Below are 21,480 nucleotides of genomic sequence, written 5' to 3'. Positions count from 1 at the left end.
CATATAATAATAAGTACACGATTATATATAATAGAATATTACAAATTTTATATTAATAAGAAATAAATGAGTTTCGGGCTTATAAGAATTGTAAGAAAATTTTATTGTTTTATTAGTTTAGTTAATAATAAAATAAGATAAATTATACTTTTTTTCCAATACTGATTTTTTTTCTTTCATTTTTCTGATTATGTATGTTATTTGAAAAATCTATGCTTATTTTTTAATTTATTAGTTCAGTTAATACAATTGAGTTTCTCTACATGTTTGATCCATACCCAAATCTCAATTCAACTTTACCACTTGAGTTAAAGACGAAATAATAACAATTCATTCATTATAACCTCAAACTGAAAATCTTTTAAGCCTTTTTTTATATTTTGAAATAAAATAAAATTATAAGCTTATTTAATTTTTAAAAAAATATACAAAAAACTGTACTTGTGAAAATTCCAATTTACACCAATTCGTTTTACCACAGGGGCACTTGTCCTTTTGGATGTATGGATTCTTGCATCCCACAACCTTCACATGACCCGCTTGTGGCTACAAAACAAGAAAACAGAGAAAAAAGTGATAAAAAGAGAATGACATATACATATAACTAATCACGTGATCAATTATTAATAAAACTTGTTTCTTTTTATGATTATATTCCTTGATTAAAATCGAACATATTACTATAGGCGATGCTGATGCATGCCACCGTGATTTGATAATAATCCTTTACAAAAGCACACGTGAGTGTACTAATGTAGGCCATAATAAATACTACTAACAAATATACGTACACATGTCAATATAATTAAAAAAATAATAAAAGATGGCATAAATGCATATATTAAAAACAGAAAGCACAAAATCATCCTACCAAACCTAATTGCAACTAAATATTTATTGAAATTTTCCAAATGGTCCAAGTCAATTTAGCATAATTATTAAAATCGAATTGAATTAATGACTATATCAATTGGATCGGTGATCCAACCATTGGATTAATCTAGTTCTTATAGTAAACAAGCAAGCAAGTGATTTGATCAAATCTATAACATATTTAAAAGGAAGCCCCAAAAGGGGCTTCCTCCTCCAGCCACGTGGTGGGTTAAGAAAAAAAAGAAAAAAAAGAAAAAAAAGAAGAAGTGAAGTAAAAAGAGAGAAAAAAAACAACTAGAAAGAGGCCCGTGTGCAACGCACGGGCCATAGTCTAGTTTGATTAATTTTGTAATTTTTCAATTTTTACATTAGGTATTGATTGGGGTGGTTAATTCGGTTTTAACTTAATTTAAATCATATTAAAAGAAATTGTATTAAATTAGAAACACTTAAATGTCATCAATAGGGAAGTATCAAAAAAAAAAAACATGTCATCAATACGGTTTAGACTTTGATTTTAAGGAGGACCGAGTCTTTATAAATTATAAGCTTTAAATCAAGCATTATATTTGTGTATATATTTTTAACTTGTTATATTTAAAGATATAGTTATTATATAAAAAATACATTTAAATAGCAAAAATAAATTTGCAATTCAACCATGATTGGATATCTTTTAGGATCGATTCTGATAACTATACTGTTTAAGCTAGAGTTCATCTCTAGGTTAAGATAAAGTTAATTAATTTAATTAAAGGAGAAAGGATTAAGATGAAGATATAGAATTATAGATAATAGTATTATAGACAGAAACAGCCATCTAGCAACGTAGGGCCTTTGTCTACCACAACCCCACACGAGAGTTGCACCAAACAAAGCAGAACCCAGAGAAAAGCAGCAGACCATATATAAAAAAGCCAAACTTTCTCAAAGAAAAGTCAAGTTCAACACCAAATAAATTAATAAATAAATAAATTGCTAAAGAAAAAGAATTCCACAAAAATTTGACAATATTAATTAAATAAAATTAATAAAAAAAAAGAAAGAAAATTTTTTATTCTGTTAGAAGAAGAGCCTGTTCTTCATACGTTTCATTCCCCAGTATCCAAAAGACTAGAACAGAAGAGAAATTTTACGCCTCCGTCGCTACCCTCAGACAAACTGAAAACAAAACCCTAATTTCTTTTCTTTTTTTATTTTTGGCCATTCAGAAAAAAAAAAGAAAAGAATATCAAATAAAACCGGCATTTTTATTTTTTTCATTGAGCAATCTATCTTCCTCTCTTTTTCTCTGTGGCTTCACTTTCGTTTTTTTCCCTTCCTTTCCTCTGAATCTTTCTCTCTCGGTCACTTCCCTATAATTATTCCTCTTAAATTTTTCCCGGAAAGAGAAACGCATTGTTTGGATTAGGGGACGGTTATTAAAAAAAAAAAAAACGGTTACGTCTTTGAGGCAATAGCCAGGAATCGTAGCGGGGTTAGGGTTAGTAGTCTCTCCCTTTTCTTTCTTCTGCCCTCTTGTCATTTGTCTAGAATTTCCCCCAAATTTTCTTGTTGCCCCTTTGGGTTCAAACCCTAGCAGTTGGGAACTTATAATTGATATTTAATCTAGGGTTTCTAAATTTACTCCAAATTTATTGTTATTTAGGGTATTTTCCCTAATTAAACTGGTTTATGGGCGTTAACGGTAATTTGGGAATAGTTCTTTTTCCTATGTTTTTGCCTTTGTTGCTGATTTGAAAAGAGGGTTGGATCTTTTTTTCTTTTGTTGGGAAATATGAGGGTCATTTGAGACAGGAATATCTGCAATCTGCAAATCCATCTTTTAATCAAAGATGGAAGAGTAGGGAGAGAGTTAATTAACATATAATCTTGTTATTGCCATTGCCTTTGTTTTCGTTGCTATGGCTTCACACTTGTGTTAAAAATATGTTTCTCTTCTAAAAACAATTCCATCTTTGCCATCTTGTTGAATGACCCATTGAATCCATAAAATTACTGGCACCCCTGTTTTGGTGGTTTGGAAGGGGAAGAAAGACTACGGATAGGGTTAGGAGTTAGGAATTTAGGAATTTTGTGTAGGAAGGAGATTAATTTGGTGGTTTAGGGTTTGAAGAAGGTTGAAGAAGTGGTTCATTTCTTTTTAGTTTTCTGATGATCATGTTCAGTATCCCTTATGGAAAGAAGTGAACCAGCATTAGCTCCAGAATGGTTGAGAAGTACTGGCACTGTTACTGGGGGTGGCAATTCAGCCCACCACTTTGCTTCCTCTTCTTCTCACTCAGGTACCATGCATACTTTTAATATTCAGTGCATTTCTCATTCTATTTATACCGTTTTACAATGTTACTCTTGGACAAGTATCTGTCAGTTAGATGTACCTTTGATATGACAACTTTTAGATGCCCATCGTGTTTCTCATGTGCATTTATACTATTTTTTATGGTTGCGTATAGGAATGTATGAATATCATTTGGGAATATATAATAACTGTATTCTTGTTGTTATATTAGATGTTTCTTCAGTGGCGCATCATGGGAGGAATAGAAACTCTAGGAATTTAATTGATTTTGATTCCCCTCATTCGGCATTTTTGGATCGGGCATCTTCGTTGAATTCACGGAGGAGTTCTAGTAATGGTTCTGCAAAGCATGCTTACAGTAGCTTTAGTAGGAATCACCGTGATAAAGATCGAGATAGGGATAAAGAGAGGTCGAGCTTTGGGGACCATTGGGATCGTGATTCTTCTGACCCTTTAGAAAGTATCTTAACCAGTAGGGTTGAGAAATTAGGAGGTATCTCAATCAGTCGGGTCGAGAGAGAGACCTTGCGGCGTTCTTATTCTATGGTCTCTAGGAAACAGGGTGAGCCTTTGTCTCGAAGGATTGCGGTGGACTCAAGAGACAGTGGTAATGGTAACCATAACAATGGCAATGGTCTGCTTTCTGGGGGTACTATTGGGAGTAGCATCCACAAGGCTGTGTTTGAGAAAGATTTTCCCTCTCTTGGAAATGAAGAGAAGCAAGGGGTGCCTGAGATAGCTAGAGTGTCATCTCCTGGTTTGAGCTCAGCTTCTCAGAGTTTGCCTGTTGGTAATTCAGCTTTGATTGGTGGAGAAGGATGGACCTCAGCTCTGGCTGAAGTCCCCAGTGTGGTTGGAAGTAGTAGCACAGGTTCCTTGCCTGCCCCCGTAACTGTTTCCACCTCAGGTTCTGGTGCTCCTAGTGTTACAGCTGGTCTTAATATGGCTGAAGCACTAGTTCAAGCTCCGTCACGGATCCGTACTGCCCCCCAGGTAACTGGCTCAGTCACTAAGTTAATATTACATGGATAACTTATATTTGTGATCTAACTAGACATTTCTATTTCATACAGCTATCTGTCAAGACTCAAAGACGTGAGGAACTGGCTATTAAGCAATCAAGGCAACTAATACCAGTGACACCTTTGATGCCTAAGGGTTCAGTAAGCCAGTTGCCTTTGCTTTCAGCAAAACATTGTCTCTTAACTTTGTTAAGTTTGTAGTTTTAATACTACTAGACAAGTTTGGTTCCCCACCCTCTTCCTGCTGCCTTCCTGTACATCTTCTATATGATCAGAGATTGTATGCTGCTGGATATTTGTTTATTTCTAATGCCTGTCCATCTACCTTTAGGTTTAATATGTTACATGAAAGCTTTATTTGGAACTTCAATACTGGATCACATTCTTTTTTGATGAAATCATCAATAAGGCAATATAACGAAACTTTTGATCAACCAAAAGAGATGCATGTTCTTTTTGTAGATCATACTTATTCCCATTTAGATTAGCTTAATGGCGATAATGCACTGTTTTTGGTTGGAGATGCATTATACTGACCATTTGTCATTTCTGATTTGCTATCCTTGATCTTATGTCCTGTTCCTGTCTGATTGTCATTTTTTAAAGATAACTTGGGAGTTTGAATATGAGTCTTCCCTTATGAGTCAGATGCAGCAATAGAGTTGAGGTTAAGTTTTGAGAAAATTTAAATTTGTGTTCTTTATTTGATGTCAACCTCGTTTAGGAAAATTTACATTGGCCAAAGTAGTTGTTTTGTTAGACTTTTAATTTTTTTGGTTGCTTATGTTAGCCAGTGGCTAATGTCATTTTAATTGAGTTCTCTTTAATCTTAGAAGTCAGGTGTATTCTAGTAATTTTAGTCTATAGATTTGCCGGATATTGCTGGTATAGTTGTTGCTTGGATTATTAGGCTTTTTGGACATAAGCTTTTGTTCATAGCTTTGGGGTTATTTGGATTTAATAGTTTGTCTTGGATTGCAAGTCCTTTTGGGATTTTGGTTGCTAGAACTCTATTTATATGCATGTAACTTATTTTAATTGATAGAGAGAGAATCTGTTTCTGTTGCTGCTGGCACGCCTTCTTCTGGAATTGTGTGAACCAACCACAGTTGTTGATGTGCAGTCATAGGAAATCTAGGTGTATCCCAGCAACTTTTTAAACCTGAAAATATAACTTAGTTATGATCTTTTAATTCTATTGAAACTTTCTTGAAACTAATATCAATAATCTCTCTTATTTGCACTTAAATGATGAGAGTTATTTTTGCTACTGTTAACTGCATCCAATCACCTCTTTAGAGCCAGAGTATCTTATCCAACTGAACATCATTGCAAACCCTCATTCTCTGCATAGTTTTGGGGCTTGTCCCCTTATTTAACTCTAAATTATGGCCTTCAAAGTCTGTCTTGCTCTTGTGTCCTACATCAAGATCTTTTCCTCTCATCTGTGATAATCCTTTTACTCTTTTGCTTTATTGGTTAATGTTATTTTTGTAGTTCAAACTTAGAAGCTTGGCAAGTATTTTGGAGTTTTTGTTAACTCCTTTTCTGTAACTCCCATAATGTGTAAGAACACCTAGGTTGGTCTATGTTTTTCCATAGCTATGAATATCTTTGGCCATTTGTAGGGTGCACAACTTGTAGGTGGGTTCACATACCATGGTCTTTCCCCAGGTTTAAGTGAACCAAAATTTGTTTTGGCTGGAATATTGGTGGGACTGTTGGCATATATGGCATTTCCTTTCCTGTCTCTCCCACCTCCTCTCCCTTGCCTTCTCTCCCACCCCCTCTCTCTTACTTGCTCCCTCCTTCCCTAGCCTCTGTATGATTGTATGTGTAGAGGTTTCAACTTACTATTTTATTGAGCACTAAACGGACATGTTTCTTGTTTTATCTGATACAGATAATGCTCTGCTTTGGTTAGCTACTTCTTGTGATAATCTTCTTTGACCTTTATGATTTTGCATAAACTTGAATGTGAGCCAGTGTTGAATGTATGTGATGTTGCCTTAAGTTGTTGCAAATTTTAATGTAGGGTAGATATGGAACTACATTAATTATGTTTCAAGAGTATGCTGAGATTGTTGATCATCTTCATGATTGGCAGACAGAAATGAAATTATGGAAAGGAACTCATTAAGTCTCATGCATTTGATTAATTGGTATTAAAAAAAAAAGATGGTCAATTGATGTTCTAGAAGGATTAGAATTTTAGAAAAGTTATGCAAGACCATCTATTCTACCCCACCACCTAAGCAAGCCTTGTTTTCCTTTTCCTCCTTTTTCAACCGCTCAAGTGGATTTTCAGTTTGAAGTTCATGAGGACTTTTCTTTATCATGTGACTTTCCTGATATGGACTTTTGATTGAATTATAGCTATTCTGTGTGCATTTGCAAGGGAATTTAAAATGTCAAGATTAACTGTAGGTAGCTAGTGTGCTGTCTGCTCATGAAGTGTTGCTCAAGTTGCTCTGTGTTTGTGTGCAGTACTTGTCTTCTCTACTGCATGGAAAGAAGAACCACTTTTTTATTACTTTGAAATTCCAGGTAATAATTACCTGATTTTTTGTCCCAGGTTCTCAATTCATCTGATAAATCAAAAGCTAAACCAGCAGTCAGAACAAGTGAGATGAATATAGCTGTCAAGAGTGGGCAGCAACAATCCCCGCATGGTGGACATGCCAAGTCTGATATGCCAAAGACATCTGGGAAGCTTTTGGTTCTTAAACCAGGATGGGAAAATGGGGTGTCATCCCCTACTCAGAAGGATGTTGCTAGTCCAACAACCAATTCCAACAGCAGAGCTGCGACTAACCAACATGCTGTTGCTCCTGTCACATCTTCTCCTGCAAGAAACTCAAACAACACCAAGCTTTCTGCTGGGGAACGCAAGCCAGCTGCCTTGAATCCAATAGCTGGGTTCACTGTTGAAAAGAGACCATCTTTGGCTCAAACCCAGAGCCGAAATGATTTTTTTAATCTCCTGAAGAAGAAGACCTCAACAAACACTTCTGCTGCTCTTCCAGATTCAGATCTGCATAATTCGTCTTGCACCACAGAGAAATCTGAAGTAACAAAGGAAGTAGTCTGTGCTTCTGCGACTGCTCATGCTAATGAGAATGGTACTGCATCAAATAGCAATGGTGACGCCTGTCAAGAGGCTCAAAGATTTTCTGATGATGGAGAAAAGAATATGAGCTCCACTGCAATGGTTTATCCAGATGAGGAAGAAGCTGCATTCCTTCGTTCTCTTGGCTGGGAAGAAAACTCTGGTGAGGATGAAGGCCTTACAGAAGAGGAGATTAATGCTTTTTATCAGGAGGTAAGAGATGTCTTTTCTTTTTGCCTTTTTAGCAGTACTTTCCGTTCTATTGATATAACAATTTATTCAATAAAGTTGCATTGAAGTCATTTATGAGTCAATTTGTTTGATTAGTGTTTCTAATGAACCTTGATTATACTGAAAATCATGTGGAGTAGATCATGGTTTATCCTTTATAACCTTTGGAGTAGATCATGTGGGTAAATTTGTTATGCTTTAATTCTGATTCCATGTGCTACAAGAGAGCTCTTATCGGACAATTTCTGTATGATATTTGCTTATTTTGTGTGTATTCATATCATTTTGCAGTACATGAAACTGAGGCCGTCTCTGAAACTGTGCCGCGGCGTGCAGCCAAAGCAGGCTGAATCTTTTGCAACTAATTTGGGTGGAGCGTCTTCAGAATTGAGCTCGTTGGACTCTGGATCTGAAGCTTGACTTTCTCTGTCCTTGCATAGTAAATTGAAAGAAGTTCCAATTTTTGATGGCAGATGCTTAGTTTTTTTTTTTTCTTTTTTTTTCCCTTACTTTTTTGATGTCCTTCTGTTTGAAAGAAAGGTGATGAGTTGGGTATTGGAAGGGGGTAGGTTTTGGTATGATGGTGCATTTGGCAAATAGTGCAATAAGTCCTGCCCTGCACTGCCCGCCTATAACAGAGAATTCTTTAGGTTTCTAAGGTTGAAGGTTGGTTGGGGAAAGATTGATGGGGGCTATTTTGTCTGGCAGTGGGAAGATGCTGGAAAGTTGCATCTTTTAGGGATATTTCGTCCTTTTTCTTCCTTTCCTTGCCTTTCCTTTCAAGAGGGTGGTTCAATTTTACAAGAAATAGCTTTTATTGGTGTTTTTGGTCAATCTTACGGAAAATAGGAAATCAAAAAGTTCCATTTTTAGTTTTAGTTCAATGTTATCTTTTCATTCCTTTTCGTAGAGCACTACATCCACACGTGAATTTATAAAAAGGTAATTCAGTCTTCAAGAGCAGTCAAACCTTATCATTTATTTTCCCCAATTTTATTGCAAAGCTAAGTAATCTGTGTTACAGCACTTACTATTAGCTTTTTCGCGGGTGAATAATTTTCAGGGTAATGCTAAGTTCCAAGATCGATTTAAATTTAATTGAACATTTAAGTTAATATGAGTTTAAATATTAATTTTTAAGTATAATGCTTTAAAATGATGTTGAAATAAATTTGTTTTTTTAGTTGCGTTTCACGAGAATTTTTAAGGTGAATGGTAGAAAATGTTAAGTGGATATATAATCAAATCATATTAATATGTTAATATTTTACGTTAATATTACGTGATAAAAAATAATAAATGATATTTTGATTAATAAATTATTAATTATAAATTTTATTTAAATTAAAATAAAAATATAAAAATTTAATTAAACATCTATTATCAATAATATAAGCAATAACTAGGGAAAAAAAGAGAGGATAAAACAGTCTAGCTAAATCCGTCAAATGTTAGTTGTTATCAAGTAAAGGAGAGGCACATGGAGAATATTCCTCTAAATTAAAGTCTTGTTTCAAAAAAAAGTCCAAAATGCTCTTCTTCTACAGGTTTGTTCTGATTCTCATCCAACATTTGTAAAATGAATGTATCCATAAGTTGTTGTGGCCTCCTTGGAGTCCTCTCCTCACCACATTAAATTAAAGGTTGGAATTATGTATCCTTGCGTTGTCCTCACTTGCGTAAGGTTTCTTTCCAGCGCTTGGCCTACCGGTTCCTGCTATGGCAATTGAAACATGGCCTGCATTGATCTTTACCAATTCTGCATAACAAGCATCAAACAGGTTGTAGATTCCAATGTCGCAAACTCGAATGGCATGTGTTGAGGATCCGCGGCATAAGCAAAGTAAGGGTAGACGTTAAGCATGAGTGGTGCTGATGGAGGGGTGCAACATCATTCATAGTAACCAAGGCTTCCTTGCTGATGGAGGGGTTGAAATCAGAAGGATTTTTTTTGGGACAAAGGTTGTGACCCTGGTGCTGACTAACGTTAGTGCAGGGTGGACGTTGTCCATGGCTCCGTAAACATAGGCTGAATCAGAACCGGGGATTGCGTCATTACCTACGGCGACCCAACCAAACGAAACATCATCCATGTAAAGGGTCGATATCAGATTGAACCCAACTGCATATTGGCTCGGTTTCTAACACCAAGAGAGATTTGGATATTTGACCCCCTCAATGCTTCAGGTACTTCAGGTATTGGCTCAGAGAGATTCATGATTCAATACCACACCTCTGATAAAGTCCTACCACGTCTTTAGGAAATGGAAGATTCCTTTCCATTCCTCCCACGGTTAACACCAATATTATAGGTTCCTGCATAATTTGCCACCAACCATATAAATTTGCAGTAACATATATATAGGAAATTTCTTGAGCCTCCGATGATGAACCAAATTTGCTATTTGCAGCTGTACGGTTTGTTTCACTATAAAGACTCAAATTTTTCTGGTTTGGGGAAACTAACATGCTGACGGATGTGTTTTTATGCGTTAAAGGGGTTGAAATGATGTAGCAGAGTCTATAGTTTTAAATGCCTTGAACAATTTCATACCACTAAAAGCAGGGCCGGCCCTAGCGTGAAGCCACCCAAACAAGGGCTTTGGGCCTCTAGTTTGGAGAGGCCTCAATTTTAATTTTTTTTTATAATTTTATAATAATTATAATATAATTAATTATATTAAAAAATATAAAAATAAAAAATAATTCATCAAATTATTTGTTCTTTTACTTTTTTAATTATCTGCCTAATAAATTTCAATTGTCTATTATTTCTTTATTTTTAAAATACTATTAATTCACAACTATATTTTTTTATTTTCAATAAAATAACAGTTACATGTATTTAATCATTTCTAACAGCTATTTTTTTTCTCACTTATTTCTCTTATTTCCAATCAACACATTTAATGATTTCCAACAACTATTTTTTTTCTATATATAAAACTAATTATTGTTTTTAATATATAATATCTACTTTTGAAATTTTTCTTTCTCATTTGCTCTTTCTTCTTTTAACTTCAATTTTTCTCTAAAAAATACACAAGAAGTTTGTTCTTTTATTATCTTCATAAAACTGTGAGTCTCATTTGCAATTTGCAATAAGCATTCAACAATTAGATACTATTGTTCTAATCTTTATAGATTTTTTTACTTTAATTTAGATTTATATTATATTGTTATATTATTTTATTTTATGTGATAGTTAATTTATTTGAATTAAAAATTTTGATTGTTGATTTAATATTAACTATTTAAAAAATATAAGATAATTATAATAGTTAAATATTTTTAAAATAATTTTAACAATTTCAGTAAGTGTTTTTTCAAGAGAAAAAAGTTTTTCAAAACTAAAATTAATAAAATTTTATTTAAGATCAACAATGTTTCAAGAAAGATTAAATGAATTGATTATATTATCAATTGAAAAAGAAATATTAGAAGAACTTGATTATAAAAGTTTAATTAAAAATTTTACGTTTCAAAAAGCTAGAAGGATAAAATTTTAATAATTTTTTCTAATTTCAATAAAAAAAAAAGCCTCATTTGAATATTTTGTTTTAGACTTTTGAATTTATTGGGCCGCCCCTGACTAGAAGATCCCACTTCTTGTTTTCTACTTAGAAACAAAAATTCAGAGGAACCTAAAGATCCCAGTTCCAGTTTAGCTTATTGTGTTGTTGATTAAAAAGAGATGAAATCCAAATGGGATATTCAATTTGTACTGTAAAAGAGACCTTCAAATATCTTCGTTCAACCTATCTGACTTGGCCATCACCTCCAAAAGTATTGCATCTACCTCCAAACTAATGCTTTTTCAATCATCAGATAACTCATTAGCCTCAGGCCTTATAGCAAGTTCTTGGCAATATATAACTTTTCTTGTTTGTGAAGTTGAAGTGTTATAATACTGCAAAGCAAGTAGATTCTCTATAGGACTGGAAAGCATCTTTCCTTTCAAGGACAAGCAAACAAAAAACCTAAAAATGCAAAAGGAAAATGACGCATAGATCTCCAGTTCTGTTTCTGTTCATTGAACTGCAAAAGTAGGAGCATTACCAGCACAAGGAAGCCATTTGGTTTGCCATTAGCACGATTGGTTGTCACAAATATCAACTGATTCCACAAGAACCCCATTTTTACGGTGAACTTAACTTTCTGGTGTCTGCCAATACCTTGAACCACTTTGCATATGTACATAAAGCATAAGGAAATTTGCACCCCAGCGTTATAAACCAGCAATATAACTAATAATTTGGAAAAATAAAGAACTAGTTTCAAGATGTACATTAATGTCATTGTCTTTTAAAGTTTTAAGAATTATCGATGTGTAAATTTTAAAGATATAATGAAACTTACGGTTGATTGTTATTTAAAAAAAAAAAAAAGATTATAGTTTTCTCTATTATGTGCATTCGTTTGTACCAAAAAAAAATCTAATTATAAACCCAATAGATATAGGTTTATCTCAATAATCACAATTGTCTATTTTTCAACAAATATAATTATTTGAACTAACTTAATTATTTGATCGGGAAACCCACCAAGAAGGCTGTCACTTGGAAAAGACCACCTAAAAGTTGACTCAAATTTAACACGGATGGAGCCGCCAGAGGTTGTCTGGCAAACCTGGGGATCAGAGGGGTGCTTCGTAACGATTAGGGGAGGTTAAATTGATGTTTTCCAAGAAAGCTGGGTGGGGGATACCAGCCTTGCGGAAGTTTTGGTGACAAGGGAGGCCGCGACCATCTTTGCAGCTTCCTTACGGGCAAATTCAGCGAACCTTATCATTAAAAGTGACTCTAGAAACGCCATCACCTGAATCAACAAACTGGAGGGCTGCCCCTTGGAGACTTTGACATTTGATATTTCAAATCATTACACTCAAAGACAGAGTGGCAGACTGACAGATTCAATATACTCTAAGGTCTGGTAATGAGATGGCAGACAACTTTGCCAAACAAGGATTTACTAGATTAAGTGACCTGCAGCGAGTCTTCCCTCAGTATCTGCTTTCCTCCCTTCTGTTCGTATTAGAAGTTTATGTCAATTCTGGAACTTGGGCGGATATAGTGGATTTCATCCTATCCCATTCTCCTCAAGCACGAGGAGAAGTAAGAAGTAGAAACAGGCTTGCAGGTTTTGTTTGTCTTTCTTACTTTTCTTGATGTGAAATGATCGTGTGAATAGCTTAGTGCATGATTACAGTGTCGCTTGTCACAATTGTATAGATTTTGAGGCTGCAGGTTGTTGTGAATCCTGGTTTCTTCTTAAGTTCTGCTGTTGGCTACTTTTCTGTAAGCCATGCTAAGGCAGTAACTCGACTGCTCCCTGCAGGTGGCTTCTGCCTTTCTTTTGTAATTTTAAAGGATTTTTCCTTCTTGAATAAATCCATCTTAATCTTTAAAAAAAAAAAACTTAATTATTTGATCAAACATAACTTTTGAATAATTATAATTGTTCAAAAGACCTTTTTCCTTTTTAATTATTGAAATTCTTAAAACATCCTTAAGACATCCATATTAATTTTTAGATAAATCAGCATTTAATAAGAGCTTAACCTGATGATTAATAAACTTAAATGCAAAAGTCAGATTCATGCTGTAACGTTATCTCTATAAGCTTTACTTTTAATGCAGATTCTACATATAGTTTCACGTCAAACAAATTACTACTACTAAACAACGCCTAGAGCAAATTAAGTCTAAGAAAATGAATAAAATTGATAAACAGGCTGCATATATATTTCGCTTTTTAGTTAGACATTTCAAGAAAGTAGGCACTTGAATGTTTGGCCTCCCCTCTTAATTTGGAATCTCATTTAATCCTGACGCATGCTCCACGCATAAAGGTAAAGATCTTGTATAGCAGACTGGCATTCTACAACGTAAGTATAATGATTTTCCTTTTAAAAATGGAGAATACTAGTTTCCATTTTGTGGCAAAACGTTTGTTTGGGTTTATATTTTAGTGGAGAATTCATTTTGGATGGGAGAAAATTAAGAAATTTTGTTCCATTTCAATGGTGAAAACAATCCATAAAAAAAATTCACAAAAGAACTTCCACTGTACCATTACCAAAGATAGTTACATCTTATTTGGACTAATCTTCCACTTGATCCCTTAAGGGAAAACCACGTGAACGGTCTCTAGCAAAGACTAAAGAGCCAATAGCAATGGAATCACCAAAATGGATAGACAGGTTCCGTGCTGGGGAAGAAGAATCCGAAGTTCTGCTCGACTGCATTTTCCTTCAAGTTTTCATTGAACATCTCAAAGAAAAACGCCTCCATGAGATGTCCTGGCCTTCTTGGAGTCCCATTCTGCATCACATGATTCATAAGGTTCCTGTTATAAGTTTGAGCATTTGCCACACTCGAGAGAGGTGGATTTCCCGCAGTCGGCCACCCAGTCTCGGCTACTGCAAGTTTTACATTAGCGAAGTTGATCTTTTCTAAGGCGGCATTGAAAGCATCGCACACGGCATCAAAGAGATTGAAATATTGCAACCTTCCATCGCTCACCACCGCTGAAGTGGAAGTGAACAAGGCATATTCAGCGGAAATATGAGTAGGGTCCGAGGAGTATGCAAAGTATGGGTACACATTGACCATAAGGGGTGCATCCTCTTGAGCCAGAATGCCAGCAATACTGGTTATGGTCTCTGTTATATCGCTTGCAAAAACACCAGCAGAAGGAGGGAACGAGGCTCCCAGTGCAGTTCCAGCGAGTACAGTGGTGACCTTAACCCCGGTTAGCCCGACTGAGGAGAGTGCATTTCTGATGTTGTTCATGGCTGCAGGAACATTTGCACCCAATGGCCCTGGAATGACTTCGTTGCCGATGTTGATCCATTTGAACGAAACATCATTCTTGTAAGGGACGATGTTCGTGTTAACCCAGGCATTGGCTGCATCTTGACTTGCTGCAAAGCTCGCTATGTCTTCATTCCTTGGACCAATAGCGACGGATAGCCCTGACCCCCGTAACGCTTGAAGCACTTCTGGATAAGGCTCATAGATCCTGATATTGTCAATTTGACTTCTTTTGTAAAGGTTGATGACATCCGTCGGAGATGGAAGATTATTTCCGTTTAAACCATAGCAAACACCAATATTGCGGGCATCTGCAACATTATGGTGTATCAGTTAACATCGAGGTCAAAGACATTAACATTATGCAAGTAAACATGAAATGGAATGAAGATATAGTGCCAATTTTGGATGTATAATCACCAAGAGAAAAGATTTTACCAGCGAGAGAAAGCAACTGAGTTAACAGCACCAGTGCTGAGACAAACAACTGAGCAAATTTTGAAGCCATCCCTTTCCTACTTGCTTTTACAAATTCAACTGGACGCTTGAAACAAAGTTTTAGGCTATTGACAAAGGGATGTCCATTTAATTGGTGCTCTTTTCATGTGCACATAGCCAGATTTATATAGCCCTTAGGATTCCCCGTTTTTGGACAATAAAAATGTCATGGCATTTATTTGGAACATGATTAAATGCTTTTTAATACCTTCATTCATGTACTTCCCTGTTTTTTTCTTGTCCATGAGCATAACCTTCCTTATGCAGTAAAACAGTAACTTCATATACCCTTCTATTGACCAAGTAATATGAGAAGATGAACTGGGTTTTCATGGTACAAATTGACACAACGAATAGAGATGAGCTGGCTTCCCACTCGGTAGGAAAATGGTTTAATTGCACATTTAAAAATAAACGGGATTCGAACCCTGAAATTAATGTTTATGTATTAATGAGCCTGATTGTTTACTATTCCTGAGGAAATATACCCATGCATCAAGCTCAGATATTGGCTTCAATTTAAGTATCTTGGATGGATAGGTTGTTTTCTGACTTGATTAGTGCCTAGATTAGGAGAGGATGGGTTCATGTCAAATGAGTAGATAACTATGCAGGCGCATTGCATTATCCTTCCTTTTATTATTTAGCAGTAATTTGAGTTTCCTAACAAGTAAAAGTTTGGTTGTCATTGCTATGCACCATAAAAGAAATTTAAAAAAAAAAAAAAAAAAAAAGAAAGATTGGTTGACATCCTCTACTAAAGAGGTAAATCTGCAGTTGATATCTTCTGCTCCAATTTGACCTTATTCAACTGTAGCAAAGCGAAAAGCTTTCCATAGCTCAAATATTATCCCCACTGCTCCATATGCGCAGTTGTACCACGAATTAAGCTAGCTATTTATTTACATAGCTTAAACCTGTCAAATCACACTGGAACTTTCATTGAAGCAGTAGTACCTCCTTTAATTACAAAAATTTAGAACTCATTTGATTGATTTTTTTGCCTTTTTAAAAAATAAATAAATGAATAAAACAGAGGAAAACTCAAAGTTGAAAATGAGTAAAAAGGGAAAGACAAATAACAAAAAGTTAAAAAGCAAAACCATCAACCAAACAAATGTGCCTTTACAGGCAGGCTAGTGGGTTGAGTTGAGAGCTGTAGCTTGGAGTGGAATAACTAGGCTGATGGATTGAGATGTGGGAGAGGATAACTGAAGAGCAAAGACTATTGTCCGAACCAACAAAAATGCCTGAAATTGGCAAATTGAGAAAAGAGGAAGGTCAACGTGACCAAGACAAAATAAATTTGATTTGCCCCTGAATAGAACTGGAACAAAAAAAAAAAAAAAAAAGACAGAATAAATGTTGTCAAGCGCAGGTGGTTGAAACTAGAGTTAACCACCATCACAAATTTCAAAAGAGCAGGATGAATCATACTTTCATTCCCGAGACAGTTAGTACATCATAAGATTTACAAAGGTTAACAACTTTCTGTCCCACTGATTTAAGCACAGATAATACATACACATATAACTGCCTCACTTGTGGTTCCAAGCTCCAAAGTCCAAACACCAGATGCAAGGCATCTGTCTTCATTTATTCTGAGTGAGAAGTCCAATATATCAGCCCGCTGGAAGATTCAAATTAACACAAAAATGAAATTAGAGAACATCTTAAGAATAAAATTGGCAGTATACATACCAACAAGAGAGAAAGATATTCACCTTCAAATTGGAATAATTCTACAAAATTGAACTAACAAAGTCATGTAAATACATGACATTGATGATGGTTGCAATTCTGAATTTTGGAAAAACATTTACCTGATTAAGACGAACACACACTGTAAGACACCTGCAGTTCCAGTCCACACCGAAGGACCAGATTTCACAAGCGAATCTTGTATCAACAGGCCCACTGAAGCAGCCAGTGAGACAAAGGATACAACATAAGCAAAGAAAAGCCAGAGCTTCAACCTATTGCAATGAAGGATTAGCATCCATTATCCAGAAGAAGAAATCAAAGGAGTAATTTAATTCTCATTAAACAGTTTGAGTTCAAATACACAACAGAACAGATACAAGGATAACCAGCTCATTACATTCCTAATAATTAAAGTTTGCCATATAGATGATCTTAAATATCAGCAATTGACCGCAATTATCTGAAACCAAGCAAGGACAAGATACAAGGCGCGTGGCAAGAAAACAAGACAAAATGGAAATTAAAAGCTTAAGCACCATTAGTAATTTCCTATGGCTTTCATATAAAGCCAAATCCTTGTTTCGAACTCCAAATTTCGATCAGCGACTATGAAATGGTCATGCAACTGGAGCACATGTACAGATCAGTTTAATTAAATATTACTAAACACAGCGACGAACTGGATGAACCATGCTTAACAAATATTGATAGCCCATAAACCACTCCACTCCCAGATGGTAGCATCAATACATGATGCAAATTTCTTTACATTTACAATGAAAATTTTGAAGTAATTAAGCAAGACAATTATTAAGCTATCTTTTGACTAAGCATTGACTTAGCTCAAAACTAGAGGAACCTGCATGAAAGTAGAAGAAGCCAAATGGCTTAAGGGCATTTCTTGTGTCTCATAAGCAAATTCAGTAGTGACTCATACTGAATAACCTAGCTCAGGCAATTGAGTAGCATGAGTTATTGAGGAATGAGTTTGGGAAAATAAAACTAAAAATACATAAAAGAAAGTGTTTTTTCAATTCCAACTTAAAGAACCCAAGGTTCTCCTAGAATATCAAGAACCCAAAGACTGCAGTGAAAACACAAAGCCAAAAATGAATAATTTCAGCCATAATGACACAAGATTAGCACCCCTTTTTCCTTTCTTTTTTTTGCTTTATCCAGTGCCTAAATTATACAATTAGAAATAAGCCTCTGTCATTCCTTTTCTCACCATAATCCAATGTCTATACTCGAGCTACAATAAATGGCCATGGCAACATATGTGTTCGAATTGAGTTTGCTCTGGTGCAGGAAAAAACTAAAATGAATGACCAAAACAACTATAGGAAGTATATCAAGAAAAGTTTCAAAAAATCAACAAGACTGTTCATATTTTATATTATTTCTCCATAAGCAATTGGAACATAAACTGCAGAAAACACTATCATTCAAATTATTTTAATTATATTTGCTTTCTTATATTTTAACCCTTCTAAATAAAAGGAGAACTTGTAATTCAGCTCTTAAGTCTGTAATATTGGTTTTAATACTAGAATATCAGTTGGTAAACAGCATGTAAGTGTACAAGGTATATGATTTGTAAATGAATCATCATCACAACTACCATCCACAGATGCACTAAAGCCTCAAGGTTAACTTCAGTGACAACACACACAAAAGGTGGATAAAAAATTGTAAACCAGCACTCTGCGCATCAAGTATAAATCCTCAAAACTTGGATGAGATTTCTTTGATTTTCAAAAGTCAGCTCCTCCAAATTTATGCCATATTGCCAGCTAAAATGCTTCCAGGATCACGACATTATCATGTCATGCTTCAAACACAGTTGCATGAAGAGAGAGAGAGAGAGAGAGAGAGAGTTCAACATTAGGAGACTTTCTAAAATGATTTTAAGGGACAATTCCATATTAATAAACTCTACATGAATATGAAGACCCTTCAGTTAGATTACCACTTGAAATTATGCATCCAAACTGTTCAAACTTGCACCCAAAAAATGGGCGCTGGACATGAAAGAAATCTAATCTAGAACTGAATTTAAGGACATGCGTCTGTGCTAATATGCACCATCATACTCAATTAAAGTAACGAACAACGCATTACCACTGAGGAACAGCAAAACCCTAAGTAAGTTACATAACTTTTCAATCATACGCAAAATGATAAGAATTTTAGCACAATTCAGTAATAGAAAGCATAATCAAACAACACCGATAAGCAAATCAAACGTTATTCGATCCGGAAAAAAAATCAACTAAAAAAGAGCAAGCAATTGGGGGAGAGAAGCAAAGAATTTGCTAACCTCCACTCGCCTTCTTCATAGGGAGAGTAATCGATATCCTCTTTTCTAACACAATTGAACATCAAAGCCGCAATAGATGCAAATATTCCTAAAACAAAAAAAAAAAAAGAAATAATCAGCCATATAAACATCGATAAAAAAAACTTACAATTAAACAAAGAAGCAGATAATGGAAAATAGAGGAATTGTGTTGTACCAGGTAAATAGTGGACGAAAGAGACAGAAACGGAACTACAAACGACGGCGTCGATCCAAAACCACCAGCCGGCACCGAACACGGCTCCAGAGACGCCGGGCCCGAAGATCGCCCACAGCTCCCCTAAATCCATTAGATTATTTTTCAATTAATTAACTAATTATTGAAGATGAATTAACGATTCGATTCTTTTCTTTATCTTAAGCCCTCTCTTCTTTATTTTTTTTTTTTTGAAGTATATTTTAAGACTTCCTTTAGTACAGCCTATTTGTGAATTGTTATTTTCCGCCCTTTCTTTCTCTCTCCCTTACTACCTTCCTCCCGAATCCTCCCTACGTTCGCTGGCCTCTTCCCTACTGTCTTTTTTCCTTTATTTTGTTTGGTCTTTTTCATTTTTTAACTACTAGTTTTTAGTTTTTACATTTTACTGATATCATTTACGTTTCAGTAAAGTTTTTTTTTACTGTATCCTCGCATTGTTGTTTTTTCTCTCATTTACTAGAATCTTTGTTGTTTTCCGCATAATTTTTATTTTCTTTTAATAATAATGAATGAATACCTTGCATGATGTCAGTAAGATATTTTTTCTTTCATTATTTTCACTTTGAATAAAGATTTAAAAAAACATAATTTTTAAAATTTTAAAAAAAATAAATATTTTTTTATTTTTTTATTAAAATTAATAAAATTATTCTATTTTTAGTTTAAATTAAATAAATTTGTATAACTAATAATAAATGAATTATTATTAATTAAAATATTATTTATTATTTTATATTATATTTTGTTGACTTATCATATTGACATGTTTTAACAAATTTTAATGTAATTATTTTTCACTATTTATATTAATGTTACATTAGTACCACGTGAATATAAATAATAAGCTATATTTTGATTAATCACAATTGATAATAATTCAAAATAAAATTATAAAAAATTAATTAAATATAATCAAAAATAAATATTTATTTCAATCCACAAAATGTAACATGGGATTCATGTATACCCAACGATTAAAATAATCCATGGTGTGGTAATTATTTTCAACAAATCAAACATGAATAAAGCTAATGATATGAGATATTTTATAAAATAAGCTTTATAAAATTTTTTGTTTTTTCAGAAAAAATGTAAGAATAGTAAGAATGGAGCGAGTATTAAATAATGCATCGAGCTTTTAATGCAAAAACATTGTTAAGTTTACAAGTAATATGAATCCATAAGAGAGAAAAATAAAAGGAAAAAATGTGATTTTTTTCCTATGATTAAATGCTCAACCATAAGATCTATCACTAATTTTGAAACCATATTTTGATCAATTTTTTTAGAATAATCCTTTCATTTGATGCGTGGTTTTATATATTTTTTTCAAATCTGATATTTTCGTGGATAGCTTTCAATCTTAGTAATAATAATAACACTTCCTTAGTCTATTCTAAACTGTAAGAATGATTTTAAATTAATGATCCCTATTTATGTATAAAATAAATTAAATATTTATAAATTGTAAATTTGGACTATATAAAAATGGTATCCTTTTTAAAGATATTAATTGTTAAGCCAAAAAATTATTTAAAATATTTATATCTAATACAATTAATAAATGAAAAAATAAAAAGAAAAGTTATGAACAACACTAAATAATAGGTTAAAACTTTCAAAGTTATAAAATTTAACACTAAATAAATTATAATGTGAATCGAAATTTGAATTTATGATTTTTTTGGTAATATTTAATATTTATGAATTTGGTACACTATTTGATTTAAATTTATATTTATAATATTAAAATATTATTATTTTAATTAAGCATAATATTGAAAAAAATATTGGAATTATTCAAGAAAATTCACAAATAAGTACTTATTGTTTCATTGTATTCAATCAAATTATTGTACTTTTATTTTAAATCAAATACTCTTTTATGACTAATTGTTAATTAATTATCATTATTCAAAATACCACTTGTTATTTTATATTCACGTACTATTTATGTGGAGGGTAGAAAATATCATGTGATATTGTTATTATGTTATGTTATTATCCATTATATAATGTCAGTATATTACGCGATATAGAATGATAAATAACATTTTGATTAAGTTAACTATTAGTTATAAAAGTTTATTTAGTTTAAAATGAAAATACAGATAATTTAATTGAATACAATAAAAGAATAATGCCTTATTTAAAAAATTTTAAATAATTTGGAGGTTTTTTTATATTTTGCATTTTAATTCTTATTTTTTAAAAGATTATTAATCTATAAAAGCGACTATTCAATTGGTTCAATCTTAAAATTTCGAAAATTGAATTAACTAAATTAATGGAACTCTTGTTTGATGCATGATGCTCTTACCTAAAGAGTAGCTTTCGAATCCCTCTTTCTCAAATTATAAAAAAATTA

The 21,480-nt window shown here is 33.6% G+C and overlaps 3 protein-coding genes across 3 annotated transcripts; 1 reads left to right on the top strand and 2 right to left on the bottom strand.

Annotated features, from left to right (window-relative positions):
• Positions 1–1,949: 1,949 nt before the first annotated feature.
• LOC18592255 (C-jun-amino-terminal kinase-interacting protein) lies at positions 1,950–8,415 on the top strand. The gene is made up of 5 exons (XM_018126222.2): positions 1,950–3,158; positions 3,387–4,168; positions 4,249–4,338; positions 6,773–7,519; positions 7,829–8,415. The coding sequence occupies exons 1-5, from the start codon at positions 3,050–3,052 to the stop codon at positions 7,955–7,957; spliced, it is 1,857 nt and encodes a 618-aa protein (XP_017981711.1). The 5' UTR covers positions 1,950–3,049; the 3' UTR covers positions 7,958–8,415.
• A 5,304-nt stretch (positions 8,416–13,719) lies between these two features.
• LOC18592253 (glucan endo-1,3-beta-glucosidase-like) lies at positions 13,720–14,860 on the bottom strand. Its single transcript, XM_007018878.3, has 2 exons — positions 14,791–14,860; positions 13,720–14,663 (listed from the first exon to the last, which is right to left on the bottom strand). The coding sequence occupies exons 1-2, from the start codon at positions 14,858–14,860 to the stop codon at positions 13,720–13,722; spliced, it is 1,014 nt and encodes a 337-aa protein (XP_007018940.2).
• A 1,353-nt stretch (positions 14,861–16,213) lies between these two features.
• LOC18592252 (transmembrane 50A-like protein) lies at positions 16,214–19,343 on the bottom strand. The gene is made up of 4 exons (XM_007018875.3): positions 19,071–19,343; positions 18,875–18,962; positions 16,674–16,826; positions 16,214–16,480 (listed from the first exon to the last, which is right to left on the bottom strand). Exons 1-4 carry the CDS (start codon positions 19,201–19,203, stop codon positions 16,447–16,449), a joined length of 408 nt encoding a protein of 135 aa, XP_007018937.2. The 5' UTR covers positions 19,204–19,343; the 3' UTR covers positions 16,214–16,446.
• Between the last annotated feature and the right edge of the window lie 2,137 nt (positions 19,344–21,480).

This window comes from Theobroma cacao, chromosome 8 (assembly GCF_053813885.1).
Source record: "Theobroma cacao isolate CCN51 chromosome 8, ASM5381388v1, whole genome shotgun sequence".
Classification (NCBI taxonomy): Eukaryota; Viridiplantae; Streptophyta; class Magnoliopsida; order Malvales; family Malvaceae; genus Theobroma; species Theobroma cacao.
This window is presented reverse-complemented; position numbering and strand designations above follow the sequence as displayed.